General features: G+C 37.8%; 1 protein-coding gene across 1 annotated transcript in view; it reads left to right on the top strand.

Annotated features, from left to right (window-relative positions):
* Positions 1-17,751, top strand: part of SVEP1 (sushi, von Willebrand factor type A, EGF and pentraxin domain containing 1) — a 204,172-nt gene that overhangs the window by 68,148 nt on the left and 118,273 nt on the right. Inside the window, exons 4-6 of the mRNA XM_055427567.2 lie at positions 4,342-4,500; positions 5,461-5,640; positions 11,581-11,760. Of these exons, the coding sequence (XP_055283542.2) occupies positions 4,342-4,500; positions 5,461-5,640; positions 11,581-11,760 (519 nt within the window). The remainder of the gene's footprint in view (positions 1-4,341; positions 4,501-5,460; positions 5,641-11,580; positions 11,761-17,751) is intronic.

The following is a 17,751-nucleotide window of genomic DNA, read 5'->3' as shown; positions in this document are numbered from 1 at the left end:
TATTGACTTTCCTTGTCCACAGTTGTATTTTTATGGCTCATATGCCACTGGATGGATGTGTTGCAAGAATTTAACAGACCCTTCATGTCTTGACATTCGTGTTATCTCCAATGCTGTGTAATGACAAACAATAACTATACATACTTATGTATATAATTAATTATACATATTTATATGTACAGGTAAAAAAGGCTGGCTTTCACTTGGACATATTCTTAGAAATGAATTTCTGTATCAAAAGAATTGCTCCATTTGAGGGTTTTGTGTGTACCCTCAGGTTTCCCTACAAAGTGGGAGAAAGCCTGTTTGCCGACATGCCTGCCAACAGTGGGAATGGATATTAATATCCTTTAAATTTTTTTCAAATTAAAAAGTAGTCATCAGTTTGCATTTCTTCATTATAAGTGAGGTTAGACTGTGTATGCAGCAATTATTGGTCATTTTCATTTCTTCAATCTCCAGCTTTTTGTTCTTTGTTAACTTTTCTGTTGAAGTTATCCTATTTTTCATATGTTAGAAAAAGCCCTTTATGTGTTAAACTTTTATTTCTCCTTAAGGTAGTAACTTGTTTGCTTCTTGCAGATTTTTTTGAAATATTTAACATGTCTTTGTGCATCCAATTATTTTTAACCTATTTTTCTGGCTTGTTTTAAGTTTATATCTTATCAACAGCATTAAATTAACCCATTACTCTTATTGATGGTAAATAATATGTTTGGTTTTACTTCTATTACCTTAGTTTGTGATATTTTGTTATTAATTCTCTCTATTTTCTTGTCCTGTGTTTTTATATTTTTGTTATTTGTGGTTTTTTCCTCCCCCACTGACTTGATAGTTGTGCACTTTTTCTATTCATAGTTTTGTGTATTCTTTGTGTCCAAATTTAAACCTGTTTTTCTTTCAGTTCTATCATATTGGTATATATGAAATGAGAACTTCACCTTTTCTCTTCCCAACCATCTCCCAGTGTCTCTCAGATTTTAAATCTTTTTTCTTTGTAATATGTAAAGATTATTTTTTTTCCCTTGAATTATATGTCTTTTTAAGAAGGGGCTTTATTTGACACTTGTTTTCATTTTTGCAATTATTTTAGCAATATACTGCATATTCCACTACTTTCTTAATCTCAAGCAATTTTTTCAATACCATTTTTCTCAAGTGTGAATTCTTTATTTTGGCTTCTTCTCAATCAGTGAAATACATATTGTTTTCCAGAAGCCATGTACATTAGCACATGTCTTTCTCTTTCCTCATATTTGCCAATAGTTGGCCCAAATACAGAATTTTGGGTTCAAAATATTTTTTCCACATAGCTATATTTCTTATTCTTTTCCCTTACATTTGTTTTTGCACAGGAGAAATGAAATGTCAGTTTGATTTTTGTTTCTTTTTTGTTGTTGTTGTTCTTAGTTGCTTATAATACTTTTCCTTTATTCTAGGTGTGAAATACTCTTTATTAATTTTGCTTGGAACTTTATGAGTTTTTATGGCACTAAAACTTGAAGTAAAGAGTATTTTCTTACATTAATATTACAACCTCTCCAAGGTCTACTCAATTCTGTTGGCTATTTTTTACTGCCTCCAATGACAACTTTTATTTTGCTGTTACAGTTTATGTTTTCTTTTCCATCTTTGTATTTCTCTTAATCATTTTCTCCTACAGTTGCTGACTTCTGTTTAAGGGAGACAGTGTTGTCTTGCATCTTTGTGAAGATCTGTGTAAATATTTACTGAACTTTTTGTAGAAATGAATATTCAGAAATATGAATAATCCAATATTTAATGTTATGATGCTTTGAAGTCATGTTCCCCTTTTTCCTGCTGAAGTACTTTTCATAAGTCACACATCATTATAACTATTTATAAAATAGTTATAAATTTATAAAAACATTTATAAAATGTTTCTTTTATTCTTAAATGGCTACAGATTTATCAAGTTCTGGAATTTTCTACTATATACATGGGGAAAATGTTCTCTTTAATTTTTAAATATAATCAAGAATGTTAGAAGCATGAGTACATTTTCTAAAAATAACATTATGAGTCTTCTATCTCAACGCTGATTGTTTCCGGTTTTAGCATTGTAGTTGTTGAAACAAGGACTTTTGCATCCAGGAGACCTGGGTGTGAGACACAGAACATGTAGTGATAAAGAACGTGGCTTCTGGATCCAAATTCTCCTAGTTCAGATCTCAGCTTTGTCACTTACTATATCATTTTGGCTAGTTATTTAACTTCTTAGTGCTTTAGTTTTCTCATCTGTAATATGAGATAAATGATACTTCACAGTGTCATTTCTATGATACTTCTTAAAGAGATTAAAAAGATAATTTACAAAATATGTGGAACAGTCCCTGGGACATAGAGAATGCTGTATAAATATTTGCTGTAATATTCTAGCACAGATTTTCGTCTCAGTTTTGTTGTAAACCTTAAAAAAAAAAATCTTTAAATAAAAAAATAAGCCAGAGCTTATCTAAGTAGAAACAGGCCTTAAACAAATGATAATAGGAAGAGGAAAAGTTTAAATGTATTTAATTTAAAAATACTTTGCTTGCTAATTGCAACCAAGATAAATGCGATTTTGAATTTTCAATATAAACATATAATAAGCCAAGGTGGTGCTGGAGAAGACTCTTGAGAGTCCCTTGGACTGCAGGGAAATCCAACCAGTCCATTCTAAAGGAGATCAATCCTGGGTGTTCACTGGAAGGACTTATGCTAAAGCTGAAACTCCAATACTTTGGCCACCTCATGCGACGAGTTGACTCACTGGAGAAGAGTCTGATGCTGGGAGGGATTGGGGGTGGGAGGAGACGGGGACGACAGAGAATGAGATGCCTAGATGGCATCACCGAGTCAATGGACATGAGTTTGAGTGAACTCTGGGAGTTGGTGATGGACAGGGAGGCCTGGCGTGTTGTGATTCATGGGGTCGCAAAGAGTCGGACACGACTGAGCGACTGAACTGAACTGAAGTACTAAAAAAAAAAAAAAAAAAAAAAACCTCATAGCTCTATCACCTTTTAACTGAGTAACTTTAACCTAATCATCAGGTTACTCTAAGCCTCCATTTTCTTTTTAAAATGGACACAGTACTAATAAAAATAATGTACTTATTCATAAAAATATTAGTAATTATTAATACTAATTAGTACTGTGAGTACTGAGTGAGATCATTTATATCAAATAGCATCACACATAAGTCCACATTCCTTGGTTGTTACTTTTTAGAAATGATCTAATGCTTACTTGACAAGGCTACATTTATTTGGCTTTACTAGGCACTGCACGGAGAAGGCGATGGCACCCCACTCCAGTACTCTCGCCTGGAAAATCCCGTGGAGGGAGGAGCCTGGTGGGCTGCAGTCCATGGGGTCGTGAAGAGTCAGCCACGACTGAGCGACTTCACTTTCACTTTTCACTTTCATGCATAGGAGAAGGAAATGGCAACCCACTCCAGTGTTCTTGCCTGGACAATCCCAGGGACGGCGGAGCCTGGTGGGCTGCTGTCTATGGGGTCGCACAGAGTTGGACACGACTGAAGTGACTTAGCAGCAGCAGCAGCAGGCACTGCAAGTTCTATTTCCACAATTTCTTCTATTATTGAATTCTTAATTTTCAGTTATTTCACAGAAGTGTAACTCTAGAGAGAGTAAATACAGGTTCAAAGCCACATTGCTGGTGCAAAGGGAAGATATGAAGCAAGGTCAGTTAGATCCTGCTTTCATCTTTTTTTTTTCCCCCGAGCCTGGGGAAAAGCAGAGTCTGTGATTCTCTTTCCTTCAGAGGGCCTATTTCTCATCAGCAGGATCATTTCCCTCAAGCCCTTTACTTTCTCCTCATCCTTTGTCAAGTACTTTGAACCAAAACAAAGGGCACAGTAATTTTTGCACGTCTACAGTCATTCTGTTCCATTGGGAGTGAGTGTTAGGAGCGCAGTTCAGGAGATGCAGCTGCAGAGGTTGGGGTGGGGGTGTTAGAATATGGGTATACAGTCTTTAGAAGATTTTTTGATGCACTGAGCATCATTGATTCCTTTTAGTCCCCTCAAGTACACTGTTTTGAGTTTTCCCACAAATCAGCCCAGCCATATCATGCTGCAGTGTGTTGTGATTGTAACTAATTGTGGGACATTAAGAGGCTACTTCATAATGGGCAAATTACAAACTACATCACTCTAAAAAAAAAAAATCTGGGTTTCTTTCCTTGCTTTAATTGTACGGTTATTTCTATGGAAAGCTTTTGTTTGGGATTCTTTTCCCCCCAATCAGTTTCCAGAATGTTGTTCACTATCCATTGACATATCACATAAAAGGGACTTCCCTGGCTTACCCACAGCTTGCCCATCCGGGACATACAAACCAGAAGGTTCACCAGGAGGAATCAGCACTTGCCTTCCTTGTCCTGATGAAAATCACACCTCTCCACCTGGAAGTACGTCCCCTGAAGACTGTGTCTGCAAGGAGGGGTACCAGGCCTCTGGCCAGACCTGCAAAGGTAAGGATCCTACCACTGGCAGATAGGAAATATAAAAGCTGATCTCTTTTAGGGAAGTAAGGCCAGTGTTTTCTTCCAGTTCACTGGGCATGATCCTCTAATCTTATTTGGAGAAAATTCTTTGTTTTTATTATCTAGCATTTCTTATCACTGAACATAGCCATATCTTGTTCCAGAGAAAGGAGGTCTGAGACTCCAGAAGTATCATAACTATGAAAACAGACTTAGAAAAGATTTAAAATGAACGTTAAGAGAGGAGTCATAAGGTTTCTTTCAGATAAATATTTTTGGTGGGGCCATGGGATGCGACATGAGGGATCTTAACTCCCCAACCAGGGATCAAACCTGTGCCCCCTGTGCTGGGAACAAGGAATTCTCAAACCACTGGACCACCAGGGAAGTCCTGAGAAGTCTCAAATTTAACAGCAAATTTGAATAATAAATGAGCTATTTTGGACCCTGGTGATGGTTAAATCCATTTAAAGAAAATATTTTTATAAGTAATGTGCCTTGAAATTATTCATACCAAAAATTAAAAATATTTACTTAGCCAATAATTTGTACAAGAAACTATGGGTCCTGGGACTGTGACAGACATGTTTTGCTGGCCTTACTCATCCTTTATTTTATGCTGCTTTAATTGAAAAGGAAAATAGCTAATGACACATGAAGGTCAAGAACTAGAAAATTTCATATTCACATAGATAAAAAAAATTTTCAGGCTTAAATATTTAGTCTGTTTTTAAATTTAATTAGAAACAAATATCTACTAAGCATGAGATGTAAGTGTTCTTCCAAATATGCACTAACAAATTCATATGCAATAAATGGGAATGCTGGAGGTAGTTTAGAGTTAAGCTCTGTGTATAAAATGTCCTCTTAAACAGGAAAATTGGGAGGAGGATGCTTTATAGACAAGAGGCTAGCTTTGCTTTTTAATTTTATTTCTGTAAATGTTAGTTGTCCACTGCCCTGCCCTGAAGCCTCCTGAAAACGGTTACTTCATCCGAAACACTTGCAACAACCACTTCAACGCAGCCTGTGGGGTCCGATGTCACCCTGGGTTTGACCTCGTGGGAAGCAGCATCTTCTTGTGTCTCCCCAATGGTTTGTGGTCCGGTTCCGAAAGCTCCTGCAGAGGTATGCAGACTGCCAATTCACATTGTTTATTGATTGTCTTGCTCGATGTCCTTGATTTAAACTCTAATGGACCAGTAAATTCTTTGTTGCTTTTGATTTCATGGACCATGGACCACAGAAAGAGAAAAAATTATAGGAAGTTTAGTCAGAACTACTAAGTTCAACTGACCACATTGTCTTAAACTGTGCCTTCTGTGTTTCTTTTATGAACAAGCAAAGGAAAGGCCTGCCTGGGAAGGAAATGGACAGGTTACCTTAAACCTCAGATTTCAAGCAGCCAAGACAGGGTCCAGGGAGAGTTAGAGGATGGTCAGCATGGGGCTTTGATGTCTGTTTTTACTGCAGAATTTGGAGAACCATGCCAGTATCCTGTGCCAAGAGTAGTTAGCCAACATATACATCCCCAGCCTTGACTTTGAATAGACAGCATGCCATAAAAGTTTTGCTGAGACTTTGACTATTCCAAGACCGCATATCACCTTGCATACTGCAGTAGAGTGAGAAGTTCTGTCTTCTTGGCTTCTCTCAGCTCCCACATCCATAAGGGAAGCCAACATACACAACTTCGGGGTCACTTGTGAACCCCAGGAGACATTCATATTTGTATTTATCAGCTACCAATACTAAACTCATCTACAGATTTGCTTAAATCCAGGTCCTAATTCAGACCCTTACCTGTATTTACAAAAAGAACAGATTGAACAAAGGAGACCTGAATCGAATGGAATCACTGAGATTCAAGGGCAGTTACAATTCCATTGGTAAAGTAAGATCAGGATTCCAAGAAATGGGATAAACCTGAGATCGTAGTTAAAAGCCAGATTAATAAGTTAGAAAATCAACCACAGAAATCCTTCTGAAAGTAGAGCAACATTTGAAAGGTTAGATAAAAGGTGAAAGAATAAAATGACATGAGAACAGTCACAGGAAATAGACTCTTCGCAGACTAGGAATCCAGAGAGAAAATGGAGCAGAGGAGAAGTACTCACAGAAGATCAAAGAACATATCTGCAAACTGAAATCTTGAAAATACACATGGCTGAAATCTTTGATACTGAACTTAAAAATCACTTACTGAGTGCCAGAAAACAAATTATTGCAAACAGATCCATGTCTGGAAATAATCTTACTGAAACTTCTGAAAACCTTGGAAAAATTAGAAAATTGTGCCTGTTTCACAATTAGAAATGTTTAATAACATTGCCTATGAAGGAAGAGGAATCAGACTCACCTTGAGCCCATTACTAGCCACTCTAAATTTTAGAAGATCAGAGAATGTTACCAAAATTCTGAAAGAAAAGAATTAGACCCTAGATTTCTAAACTCTGACAAGTGATTGTTTATGTGGGAAAGCCAAGACATTCTCAGTCACATAGTTTCAAATGGTAAAAAAGTCCATTCTTGAAAAAGTTAATCATAAGAACCTCTTAAATATATTCCTGTGTAGTTATTAAGGTTTATGTATAATCTCTACCCCTTCTCCTAAACACCTCATGGCAAAAGTGGAAAGCCTGACATTTTAACTTTCCCCTTTCTGGCCTTCCAAAGAAAGTGAGAAAATCGGCAGACAGTCCCTGTAGGATAAGATATCGCCCCTGCCTCTTGAACCCTTTACAATCTCCGTCCTGAACCTTGAATCCTATGCTAAAGCCTTAAGAAGTGGCCACGCCTGTCACGAAGCCATCGCTTTGTAAGCTGTTTGAACAGCCTCGATCCTCTGATCCATAGGGACCATGGCCCCTGTAGATAAGCCCTCCCTGTCACCGATCTCCTCCACTGGGATGGGACGACCTCTAACCTCCATATGTGCATACACAGACCTGTTGTGCCTTCATTCTAGCCTTTCTGCTCCATGTGTCAGGGTTAGTCAGGAAAACCCAGGAAATACCCCATCTGTGTTATGGGACAAGGAACTTATTTTAAGAATCTTATTTGAAGACTTTATACAATTTTAGAAGGAGCTGGAAAGTAGAAGTTTCGGAAAGAGAAACTGGAGCCTCAGAAGAGTTACTACCAACCCAAGAATCCAAGCCCAGGCAGCTGCTGTAGTGGAATCACAAGAGAGAAGTGTGTTGGGAAGCCTAGGGGAAGCTTCACCTCTGTGTAACCCCGCCCCGATGTTCTGTAGCCAAGAACCTAGCAGTGAGCTTGGGCCACCTTGGGTCAACAGGGTTAGCAGTTGAGATGTAGGGTGGAGACAAGCAAAGAAACATGAACTGGAACCAACTGTACATCTACATTTGCCCATCAGTGAGTCTGCCTGCAATGACTACTGCTTCTCTTCCATCTTCCACAATCAAGTGCAGGTTCTTTGATCAACCCTAAACTGGCCCACTGTAAGGGGATTCTGACGGCATTTGCCAGCTTAACCAGCTTGTTACAATATACACCACTGTACTTTTATTAGTTAACTTGTCTATCATCTCTGCTAGTCTGTGAACTCATTATGAGCATAGACTGTATCTTCTCCTGCCCCAACCAATCCTTGGTTGTATCTCTGCTGAATGACTGAAAATCTGAATTTACCAAATACACGTACGTGTTGGTAAGTATTACACTGACAAATACATTAACAAATTACATTGGTAGTCTTCTATGTCACTTCCCATCATGCAGTTTCATTTTTACAAAGCAGGGTTATTGCCTTTTATGCGATTTTCATAATATAAATAAAATATGTTTGGTCAAAGTAAAAGCAATGCTCGCAGATGTGAGTTTTCCTAAAATTCTTTCCATTTCACCTCTAGTGCTGCTTCCTAACTTATCAGTGAACAAGGTTGTCCTGAAGGAAGGTACTAATTCAGGCTCTTCCTCTGGCTCCTCATTAATAGATTTTTATAGGCATACTTCATTTTACTGCTGCTGCTGCTGCTGCTAAGTCACTTCAGTCGTGTCCGACTCTGTGTGACCCCATAGACGGAGTTTATTTTGCTTTGCTGATGTTACATTTTTTAAAAATTAAAAAACCCACATTGTCAGATTATGGTGAACATTTTTAGCAATAAAGTTAGTTTTATTTATAGTATGGAGAAACTAGCATTTTAAAGATCTAATTTAAATCTGATTATAAAGACAGGATAATTTTAGCTGTTTTTTTCTTTTCTTAAAAATCTTTCTAGAAGTGAGACAGAAATGAAAGACCAGTATAAAATGTAAAACTTTTCACAAATTTCATGTTACATCCTGAATGTTTTGTAGTGTTAGATAATAACTAATAGGCTTGATTCTTGTTTTCTTACACATTCTTCATTAAGGCTGTCACAATTGGGAGATGGACAGAAAGTATGAGCCTGACAAAAAATATAGCAGTTCTTTCAAATGAGAACCAGAACATGTTCTTATATTGTCTGCTACCAAGTAAATCGTTCTCTTAAAATATGAAATTGCTGTTTTCGAAAAACTTAATAAATATTTAATTATTGCTTTAATATGAATATCAAACACTTATTGCAGAATTTTCCAGCTTATTGAAATAAAAATGTTTTTGAAGTTGAAACTCATATATAAGCTTGTTCCTATCCAAAATGATAAAAATGATCATTCTTGGTTGTAAAGGAACATAAAATATTTAAGAACTAAATAGGATTTATTACATATGCTTTTGTTTTCCCAGAGGAGCAATGAAAGTTTATTAAAACCAACATTTTTGAGAAGCAATATAATTTGCATGTGTATGAAACACCAGTTCTCATTTACTATCAGTTCTCTTGAGACATGTTGCAAGTTCATTTTGTCTCAAGTTGGAAAGCTGGAATCATTTCAGCAGTTTATTGAATTGAAAAGCAGTTGTTTAATGTGGTTTTCTAGATTTTATATAGCTTGATCATAGTAATTTATCTTATTCACTTTTAATCCTACCTGGCATATGGCATTGTGCTACCCCTGATGATTACCTCAAGAAAAGTCAAAATATGGAAGGCAAAATATTTTCTATGCACTTGATGGACACACTTAATAAAAATTCTACTTACATGATGGACACACTCAATAAAAATCAAAACATAGAAGGCAACATAATTATACTCATTTGTCATTAATAATTGACTTCATTTCAAACTAATTGAAAATTTAGGGCTTATGGTTTAACTTCTAATTCTTGAGTTTTCTCTAAGGAGTAATCAATCTTAAATATGTCTTTCATGAAATCAGAATTTATATTCTGTCAACTCACATAATTTGAATGGGTTTCTTTTGAGTAGATTCTGTCAAACCATGACTTCAGTTGAATATGCACTGAATATTTTACCCCAATTTCCTTTCCTATTATTTTTTTTCTTTTTTTTTAATTGGAGGCTAATTATTTTACAGTATTATATTTTTTGGTTTTGCCATACATTGAAAAATTAAACTTTCATCATAAGTAACTACTTGCTTGATAAGAAAAATTGACAAATTCATAAAAGAAGAAAGCACATCTTACCCAGAGTCCCAAGAAAGTTCTTGATTACTACATGGTCTTCTGGCTTTTAATGTTGCAGGAGTGTTATGTGAGAGCAAACTGAAATTTGTTCTTTTGTAGGGTGATTTTTGTGCTTTGTACAATGCCTGATGCTTTTAGGATAAGATCTGTAAGCTAGTAATATGAGTGTGTGTGCCCATCTGCTGCCACGTTCAACAATAATCCACTCTGTTGTCCTCTGTGTATCTCTGGGATACATAGGTGGGATGTACGTACATTTAGGACTGGGGTATGCACGCCATCTAACTGGAAGGTTCTCAGCCATGGGTCTGTGCAGCACTCTGATTCTCCCTCTCCCTTCCCCATGCTGCCCTTCCCGTCTTGTTCCATGTCTCCCCTCCCCTCCTTTTCTTCTCGATCACCTGCCTTTCCTCCCCCTTCTCTTCTCTTCCTTCTCACCTCTCCTTATTCTCCCCCTTTCCTTCTTCTCCTGATTTGAGATCCTATTGGAGTGAGTCTAAATTAGAACTGGAGACAAAGAAGCGTGAAAAGAGTTTAAACTCTTTAGAGATGGTTTTAGCTGAAGAAATACATGTAATGGATCGGAGGCTGCAGTCGGGTGTAGAGTTTGATGGAGTTGAAGCTCTTGCGGGAGTAATCTGGGAAGACAGGTTGTTGTCAGAGAGTGGGGTGCTTGGATTGGTCACGGTCAGGTCTGGAGGATTTAAGACTTGGAGGGGGAGCTGAAATAAGGAAAGGATGTGATTACTGGAGAAGAAGTGAGGAATATGATTCTAGGGTACTGGAATGATCATCTATATAGATAATGAAATCACCATCATGTGTGTGTGCACATGTGTGTGAAAGAGAGAGAGGGGAAGAAAGAAAGGGAAGAGGGAGAGAGAAAGAGAGAAATATAAAATTGTAAAAGAATGAGAAATGGCCTAGAAGTCCGCAGACAGTTGGGGGAAAGGGATGTTGAGTATATGATATGATACTTGAGAGGAGCTGGAGGTGTTCAGGAAGAAGGCAGAGAGAATGACCTGGGAAAGCAATAAGGAAAAAAGATAACCGCTCTCTTACCTCCAACTCTGTCTGTAAGAGACGACAAGATTTTTTTTTTTTTACTAGGATAAGAAAGTAAGGAAAAATTCATAAGAGGTCTGAAAACTGAATTGAACCTGAACTCTGTCCCAGAAAAGACCCCTCCCTTTTGTTAGAATGTAGCCTGGAGAATCACAGCAAAGGCCCATTAAGAGCTGAAAGTCCCTCCCTTTGTCAGCCATCCCCAGTCTCCAGCCATCATCCCCCAGCCAGGGCCAAACTCCTTCAACAGCTTAAGTTTCCCACCTGTAGGCAGAGGCAGACAACAGGAATATTATTTAGGCAATGCGTTTGATAAAATACGTACTTTTAATTATCCCACTCTAATTTTAAAAAATAGTGTATTATTTACTGCTTGCAATGTATAGGCATTATTAAATTTATAATTTTTTCTTTGTCTTTATTGAGTGAAATATGATCTAATTGTTTTCATATAGTGAGAACATGCCCTCGTCTCCGCCAGCCCAAACATGGCCGCCTCAGCTGTTCAACTGGAGAAATGTCCTACAGGACCATGTGTTTGGTCACCTGTGATGAAGGGTACAGACTAGAAGGAAGTGCTAGGCTTATCTGTCAAGTAAACGCCCAGTGGGATGGTCCAGAACCCCGGTGTGTGGGTAAGTTCTTAGGGCATGGTGCTTTGGATGGATCATTTCTGTAGCTCTCTGGTTTCTCCTGTTTTCTGTGAAGACCTGGAACTAAAAACTGGCTCATGATGAGTATTAATACATATCCGTCCTGAACACCTCCAGCTCCCTCAAGTGTCATGTATGTATATAGATATACATTTATACTCAAGATGAGTATAAACACATGCATATGTATACAGATATACGGGTATAAATACACATGCGTATGTATACCGATAGTAGTATAAATACACATCTATATGTATATAGATATGTGAATATAAACATACATCCATATGTATAGAGACATGAGTATGAATGCACATCCATATGTATATAGATATATGACGTGTACATACATGAACAAGTATGTGGTTTTACTCCTCCCCACTGGTAAAAAGACTTCTATACCAGAATCCAGTCTTCCAACTCCCTAAAGTTTACAGCTTCTAATAATGAATTTTGTTATACATGGGGCAAATTTGAAGCAGATTTGTTTTAAAAGCAAATGCCATGTAATTCCCTCACTTTTGAAAACAGTTTACTTTTACCTTGTTATTGAAATGATGAGATTATGAACCGGTGAATCTTGGCTGTAGAATTCTGTTTCCCCAGATTTTTCTTTGTTGTCCTTCACTAAGAGTCATGACATCTCACTCCTGGAGTTGGGTCCAGAATGAATGCAGCTTTTCCAGTTTGCTGCTGCCTGTACACCGTAGACACGTGAACAATGGTAACAACAATGATCATGATCATAATGATCAACAACATGATCAGAACGATCATGATGAAATGATGACAGCCACCATTTAGTGAACCCTTAAAAGGTGTCAGATACAGTAAACCTGGGAGCACTAACAGCTATTTCATTAAATAACCAACTTCCAAAATAGAAAGGAGAACTATATGTAGGGAATAAGTTGCAATATGCCAGGATCCTAGATGGAAAGACATTTTAAATTGGTTTCTAGATTTATTCTAGTATGATCTAGTAGGATCCAAGGCTAAGAGAGGGTCTCCAGGAAGGATGTTGGGCTTTACCGAGGGATTCAAAAACAGTTGTAGCATTGACCCTCACTGTGCAGGCTCAGAAAGTTTATAGGGAGGTATAAAGTATTAAAAATAATAAGTAAAGTTATTAGCAATGAGATAGCTGTTCAGTTCAGTTCAGTCGCTCAGTCGTGTCCGACTCTCCGCGACCCCATGAATTACAGCACGCCAGGCCTCCCTGTCCATCACCAACTCCCGGAGTACACTCAAACTCATGTCCACAGAGTCGGTGATGCCATCCAGCCATCTCATTCTCTGTCGTCCCCTTCTCCTCCCGCCCCCAACCTTTCCCAGCATCAGAGTCTTTTCCAGTGAGTCAACTCATCGCATGAGGTGGCCAAAGTATTGCAGTTTCAGCTTTAGCATCAGTCCCTCCAATGAACATCCAGGATTGATCTCCTTTAGAATGGACTGGTTGGATCTCCTTGCAGTATAAGGGACTCTCAAGAGTCTTCTCCAACACCACAGTTCAAAAGCATCGATTCTTCGGCGATCAGCTTTCTTCACAGTCCAACTCTCACATCCATACATGACCACAGGAAAAACCATAGCCTTGACTAGACGGACCTTGGTTGGCAAAGTAATGTCTCTGCTTTTTAATATACTATCAAGGTTGGTCATAACTTTCCTTCCAAGGAGTAAGCATCTTTTAATTTCATGGCTGCAATCAGCATCTGCAGTGATTTTGGAGCCCAAAAAAATAAAGTCTGACACTGTTTCCACTGTTTTTCCATCTATTTCCCATGAAGTGATGGGACCAGATGCCATGATCTTTGTCTTCTGAATGTTGAGCTTCAAGCCAACCTTTTCACTCTCCTCTTTCACTTTCATCAAGAGGCTTTTGAGTTCCTCTTCACTTTCTGCCATAAGGGTAGTGTCATCTGCATATCTGAGGTTATTGATATTTCTCCCAGCAATCTTGATTCCAGCTTGTGCTTCTTCCAGCCCAGCGTTCCTCATGATGTACTCTGCATATAAGTTAAATAAGCAAGGTGACAATATACAGCCTTGACATACACCTTTTCCTATTTGGAACCAGTCTGTTGTTCCATGTCCAGTTCTAACTGTTGCTTCCTGACCTGCATACAGATTTCTCAAGAGGCAGGTCAGGTGGTCTGGGATTCCCATCTCTTTCAGAATGAATTTAACTCGGATGACCATTATATCTACTACTGTGGGCAGGAAACCCTTAGAAGAAATGGAGTAGCCATCATGGTCAACAAAAGAGTCCAAAATGCAGTACTTGGATGCAATCTTAAAAATGACAGAATGATTTCTGTTCGTTTCCAAGGCAAACCATTCAATATTACAGTAATCCAGGCCTATGCCCCAACCAGTAATGCTGAAGAAGCCGAAGTTAATCGGTTTTATGAAGACCTACAAGACCTTTTAGAACTAACACCCAAAAAAGATGTCCTTTTCATTATAGGGGACTGGAATGCAAAAGTAGGAAGTCAAGAAACACCTGGAGTAACTGGCAAATTTGGCCTTGGAGCACGGAATGAAGCAGGGCAAAGGCTAATAGAGTTTTGTCAAGAGAATGCACTGGTCATAGCAAACACCCTCTTCCAACAACACAAGAGAAGACTCTACACATGGACATCACCAGATGGTCAACACCGAAATCAGATTGATTATATTCTTTGCAGCCAAAGATGGAGAAGCTGTATACAGTCAGCCAAAACAAGACCAGGAGCTGACTGTGGCTCAGATCATGAACTCCTTATTGCGAAATTCAGACTTAAATTGAAGAAAGTAGGGAAAACCACTAGACCATTCAGATATGACCTCAATCAAATCCCTTATGATTATACAGTGGAAGTGAGAAATAGATTTAAGGGACTAGATCTGATAGATAGAGTGCCTGATGAACTCTGGAAGGAGGTTCGTGACATTGTACAGGAGACAGGGACCAAGACCATCCCCATGGAAAAGAAATGCAGAAGAGCGAAATGGCTGTCTGAGGAGGCCTTGCAAATAGCTGTGTAAAGAAGAGAGGCGAAAAGCAAAGGAGAAAAGGAAAGATATAAGCATCTGAATGCAGAGATAGCTGTTATGGCCTACTAGAAGATGTAGGCCTGACAGGCATTGTATTTCCCAGGAGGCAAAAGCTATAAGGATTCCTAAGCCATAGACAGACTTAGTTGTAGTTCAGTTCAGTCACTCAGTCATGTCTGACTCTTTGCAACCCCATGGACAGCAGCATGCCAGGCCTCCCTGGCCACCACCAACTCCTGCAGTTTACCCAAACTCATGTCCGTTGATTCGGTGATGCTGCCATCCAACCATCTCATCCTCTGTCGTCCCCTTCTTCTACTGCCCTCAATCTTTCCCAGCATCAGGGTCTTTTCCAATGAGTCAGTTCTTCACATCATATGCCCAAAGTATTGGAGTTTCAGCTTCAGCATCAGTCCTTCCAATGAACACCCAGGACTGATCTCCTTTAGGATGGACTGGTTGGATCTCCTTGCAGTCCAAGGGACTCTCAAGAGTCTTCTCCAGCACCACAGTTCAAAAGCATCAATTCTTCAGTGATCAGCTTTCTTTATAGTCCAACTGTCACATCCATACATGAATACTGGAAAAACCATAGCTTTGACTAGACGGACCTTTGCTGGCAAAGTAATGTCTCTGCTTTTTAATATACTGTCTAGGTTGGTCAAAACTTTTCACCCAAGGAGCAAGCATCTTTTTCATGGCTGTTGTCACCATCTACAGTGATTTTGGAGCCCAAAGAAATAAAGTTTGTCACTATCTCCACTGCTTCCCCTTCTATTTGCCATGAAGTGATGGGACCAGATGCCATGATCTTAGTTTTCTGAATGTTGAATTTTAAACCAACTTTTTCGCTCTCCTCTTTCACTCTCATCAACAGGCTCTTTAGTTCTTCTCTTTCTGCAATAACGGTGTTGTCATCTGCATACCTGAGGTTATTGATAACCTTAGACTTAGTTGGCATAAAACTAAAACAAAGGGAGTTAGCTTCTCCAGATATTTCACAGAATTAAATGAAAATGATGGATCTGTCCACCACAGAAAGGATGGTTTAGCAATGGAACATTGAATCTTAATAAATCTTTTGTGTTGGAAAGCTGTCTCCCCAGATTAGAATTTGTATCTAAATATTAATGTTTACTCCCAGGAATCATCTATGGTTCCATAGCTGAGCAAGCAACCATTTTATGAGGGACCCAGTCTTGTATTAAAAGTGGTAATATATTTAATAAGGTTGCTCTGGAGTTTTTCTTTAAAACTTTAATTCTTAAGTTTAACTTAAATTTTTTAAATGTTTTAAGCTTTAAGAATTCTCTTAAAAATTTTTGTATCCTTCTTTGTAATGATTTAAAGTGGATGTCAGTCTTGGTTGATTTGAAGTATACTATCCTTATTAATACGGTTTATTGGGGAACAACTCACTGTAGCCCCCAAATTCTGACAATAGCCATAATTACTATGAAATTTTCCACTTAAACTTTGATGGACATGAACAGAAGTGTATTGGGGATTTTCTTGGTCATCCAGTGGTTAAGAATCTGCCTTCCAATGCAAGGGGGTCGGGTTCGACCCTTGTCTGGGAACTAAGATCCCACATGCCTCAGGGCAACAGAGCATGCAGGCTCACTCTGGAGTCCACAGGCCACAGCTAGAAAGAAGCCCGTGCACTGCAATGAAAGATCCCTCATGCCACAGCTAAGACCTGATGCAGCCAAGGATAAATACAATAAAATAGTTAATTTTAAAAAAGAATATTGAGTAGACAGTTGCAAAATATGAAAATTCTGACCATGAAGTACAATGAGAGAAATCTTATTCTTAGCATCATAAGACAAATTATGGACACACAGTAATTAATATGGTAGGTTTATGGTACAAGGATGCACAGAACAATGGAATCAAACGTGCCTCAGAAACAAACATTAGTTTATGGATAAATATAGTATTCAATAAGGATATTTTTAGATATCAATAGGGGAAAAGCTTATCTAAAAATTAGTTTGCACTCTTGCTTCATTTAAAAAATTAAGTTCAATTAATTTTATTAATTAAATGAGGCAGATTAAGGAGTGAAATGTAGGAAAATGGACAATCTTTGGATTTTAACAGAGCATAACTTCCTAAAAAGAAAATGACAATAGATCTGACTATATAAAGCTTTACATTTCAGTACTTCAGATATAAATTCTCTATATTTAAAATGCAAACAAGAGAAAAGAAAAGTTATTTGAAACACATATAAAAAAGTCAAGGTCCTTAACATTTTCTGACATATGAAACTAGACCAAAACACAAAAATATGAAGACTCCAAAGAGGGATAAAGGGAATGAATTAAATGGACAAAGGAGACGTTTTTAAAATACAATTTAAAAAATAGCAAAATTGAGAAAATTCTGAAACCATAGTTATGAGACCTAAGTTAAATTATACACTGATGTAATTTCACAGATATAAATATTTTTGTTAAACAGGAAGAATAAAAATAGCTAAACATTCAATTAAATACTAGGAAAAGAGTGTAAGAGAAGTTGAAAGAAACACATAATAATGTAAAGGAAGATGAATTATAAAAGGAGATGGAATGCAGTAGAGTGGATGAAAGGAAAATCTTTGAATAAAGTAATAGATTGTAGAAAGAAGAAGGAAAAATGCAAAAGTGGAATTTTTCTAAGCTATACCAAAGGACTATATAGAGGTCTAAGGTTTGTAAAGTAATGAAACACCATTTATGATGCATGATTTTCTAAGAAAATGGAAACTGTCAAATGAACCAAGAAAAAAGTAGAAAAGCAAATAAATACATATGAGTGATTTACAAAGTAATGGAAATATCAGAGTTTACTTAGTTGTTGCTCTTGCTGTTTAGTTGATAAGTCGTGTCCAACCCCATGGACTGCAGCAAGTGCTTCCACGTCCTTCGTCGTCTCCCAGAG

This window comes from Moschus berezovskii, chromosome 7 (genome assembly GCF_049115385.1).
Source record: "Moschus berezovskii isolate FMDL1 chromosome 7, NW_MosBer_1.0, whole genome shotgun sequence".
Classification (NCBI taxonomy): domain Eukaryota; kingdom Metazoa; phylum Chordata; class Mammalia; order Artiodactyla; family Moschidae; genus Moschus; species Moschus berezovskii.
Note: the sequence above shows the minus strand (reverse complement) of the source record. Positions and strands in the feature narration are given on the sequence as shown.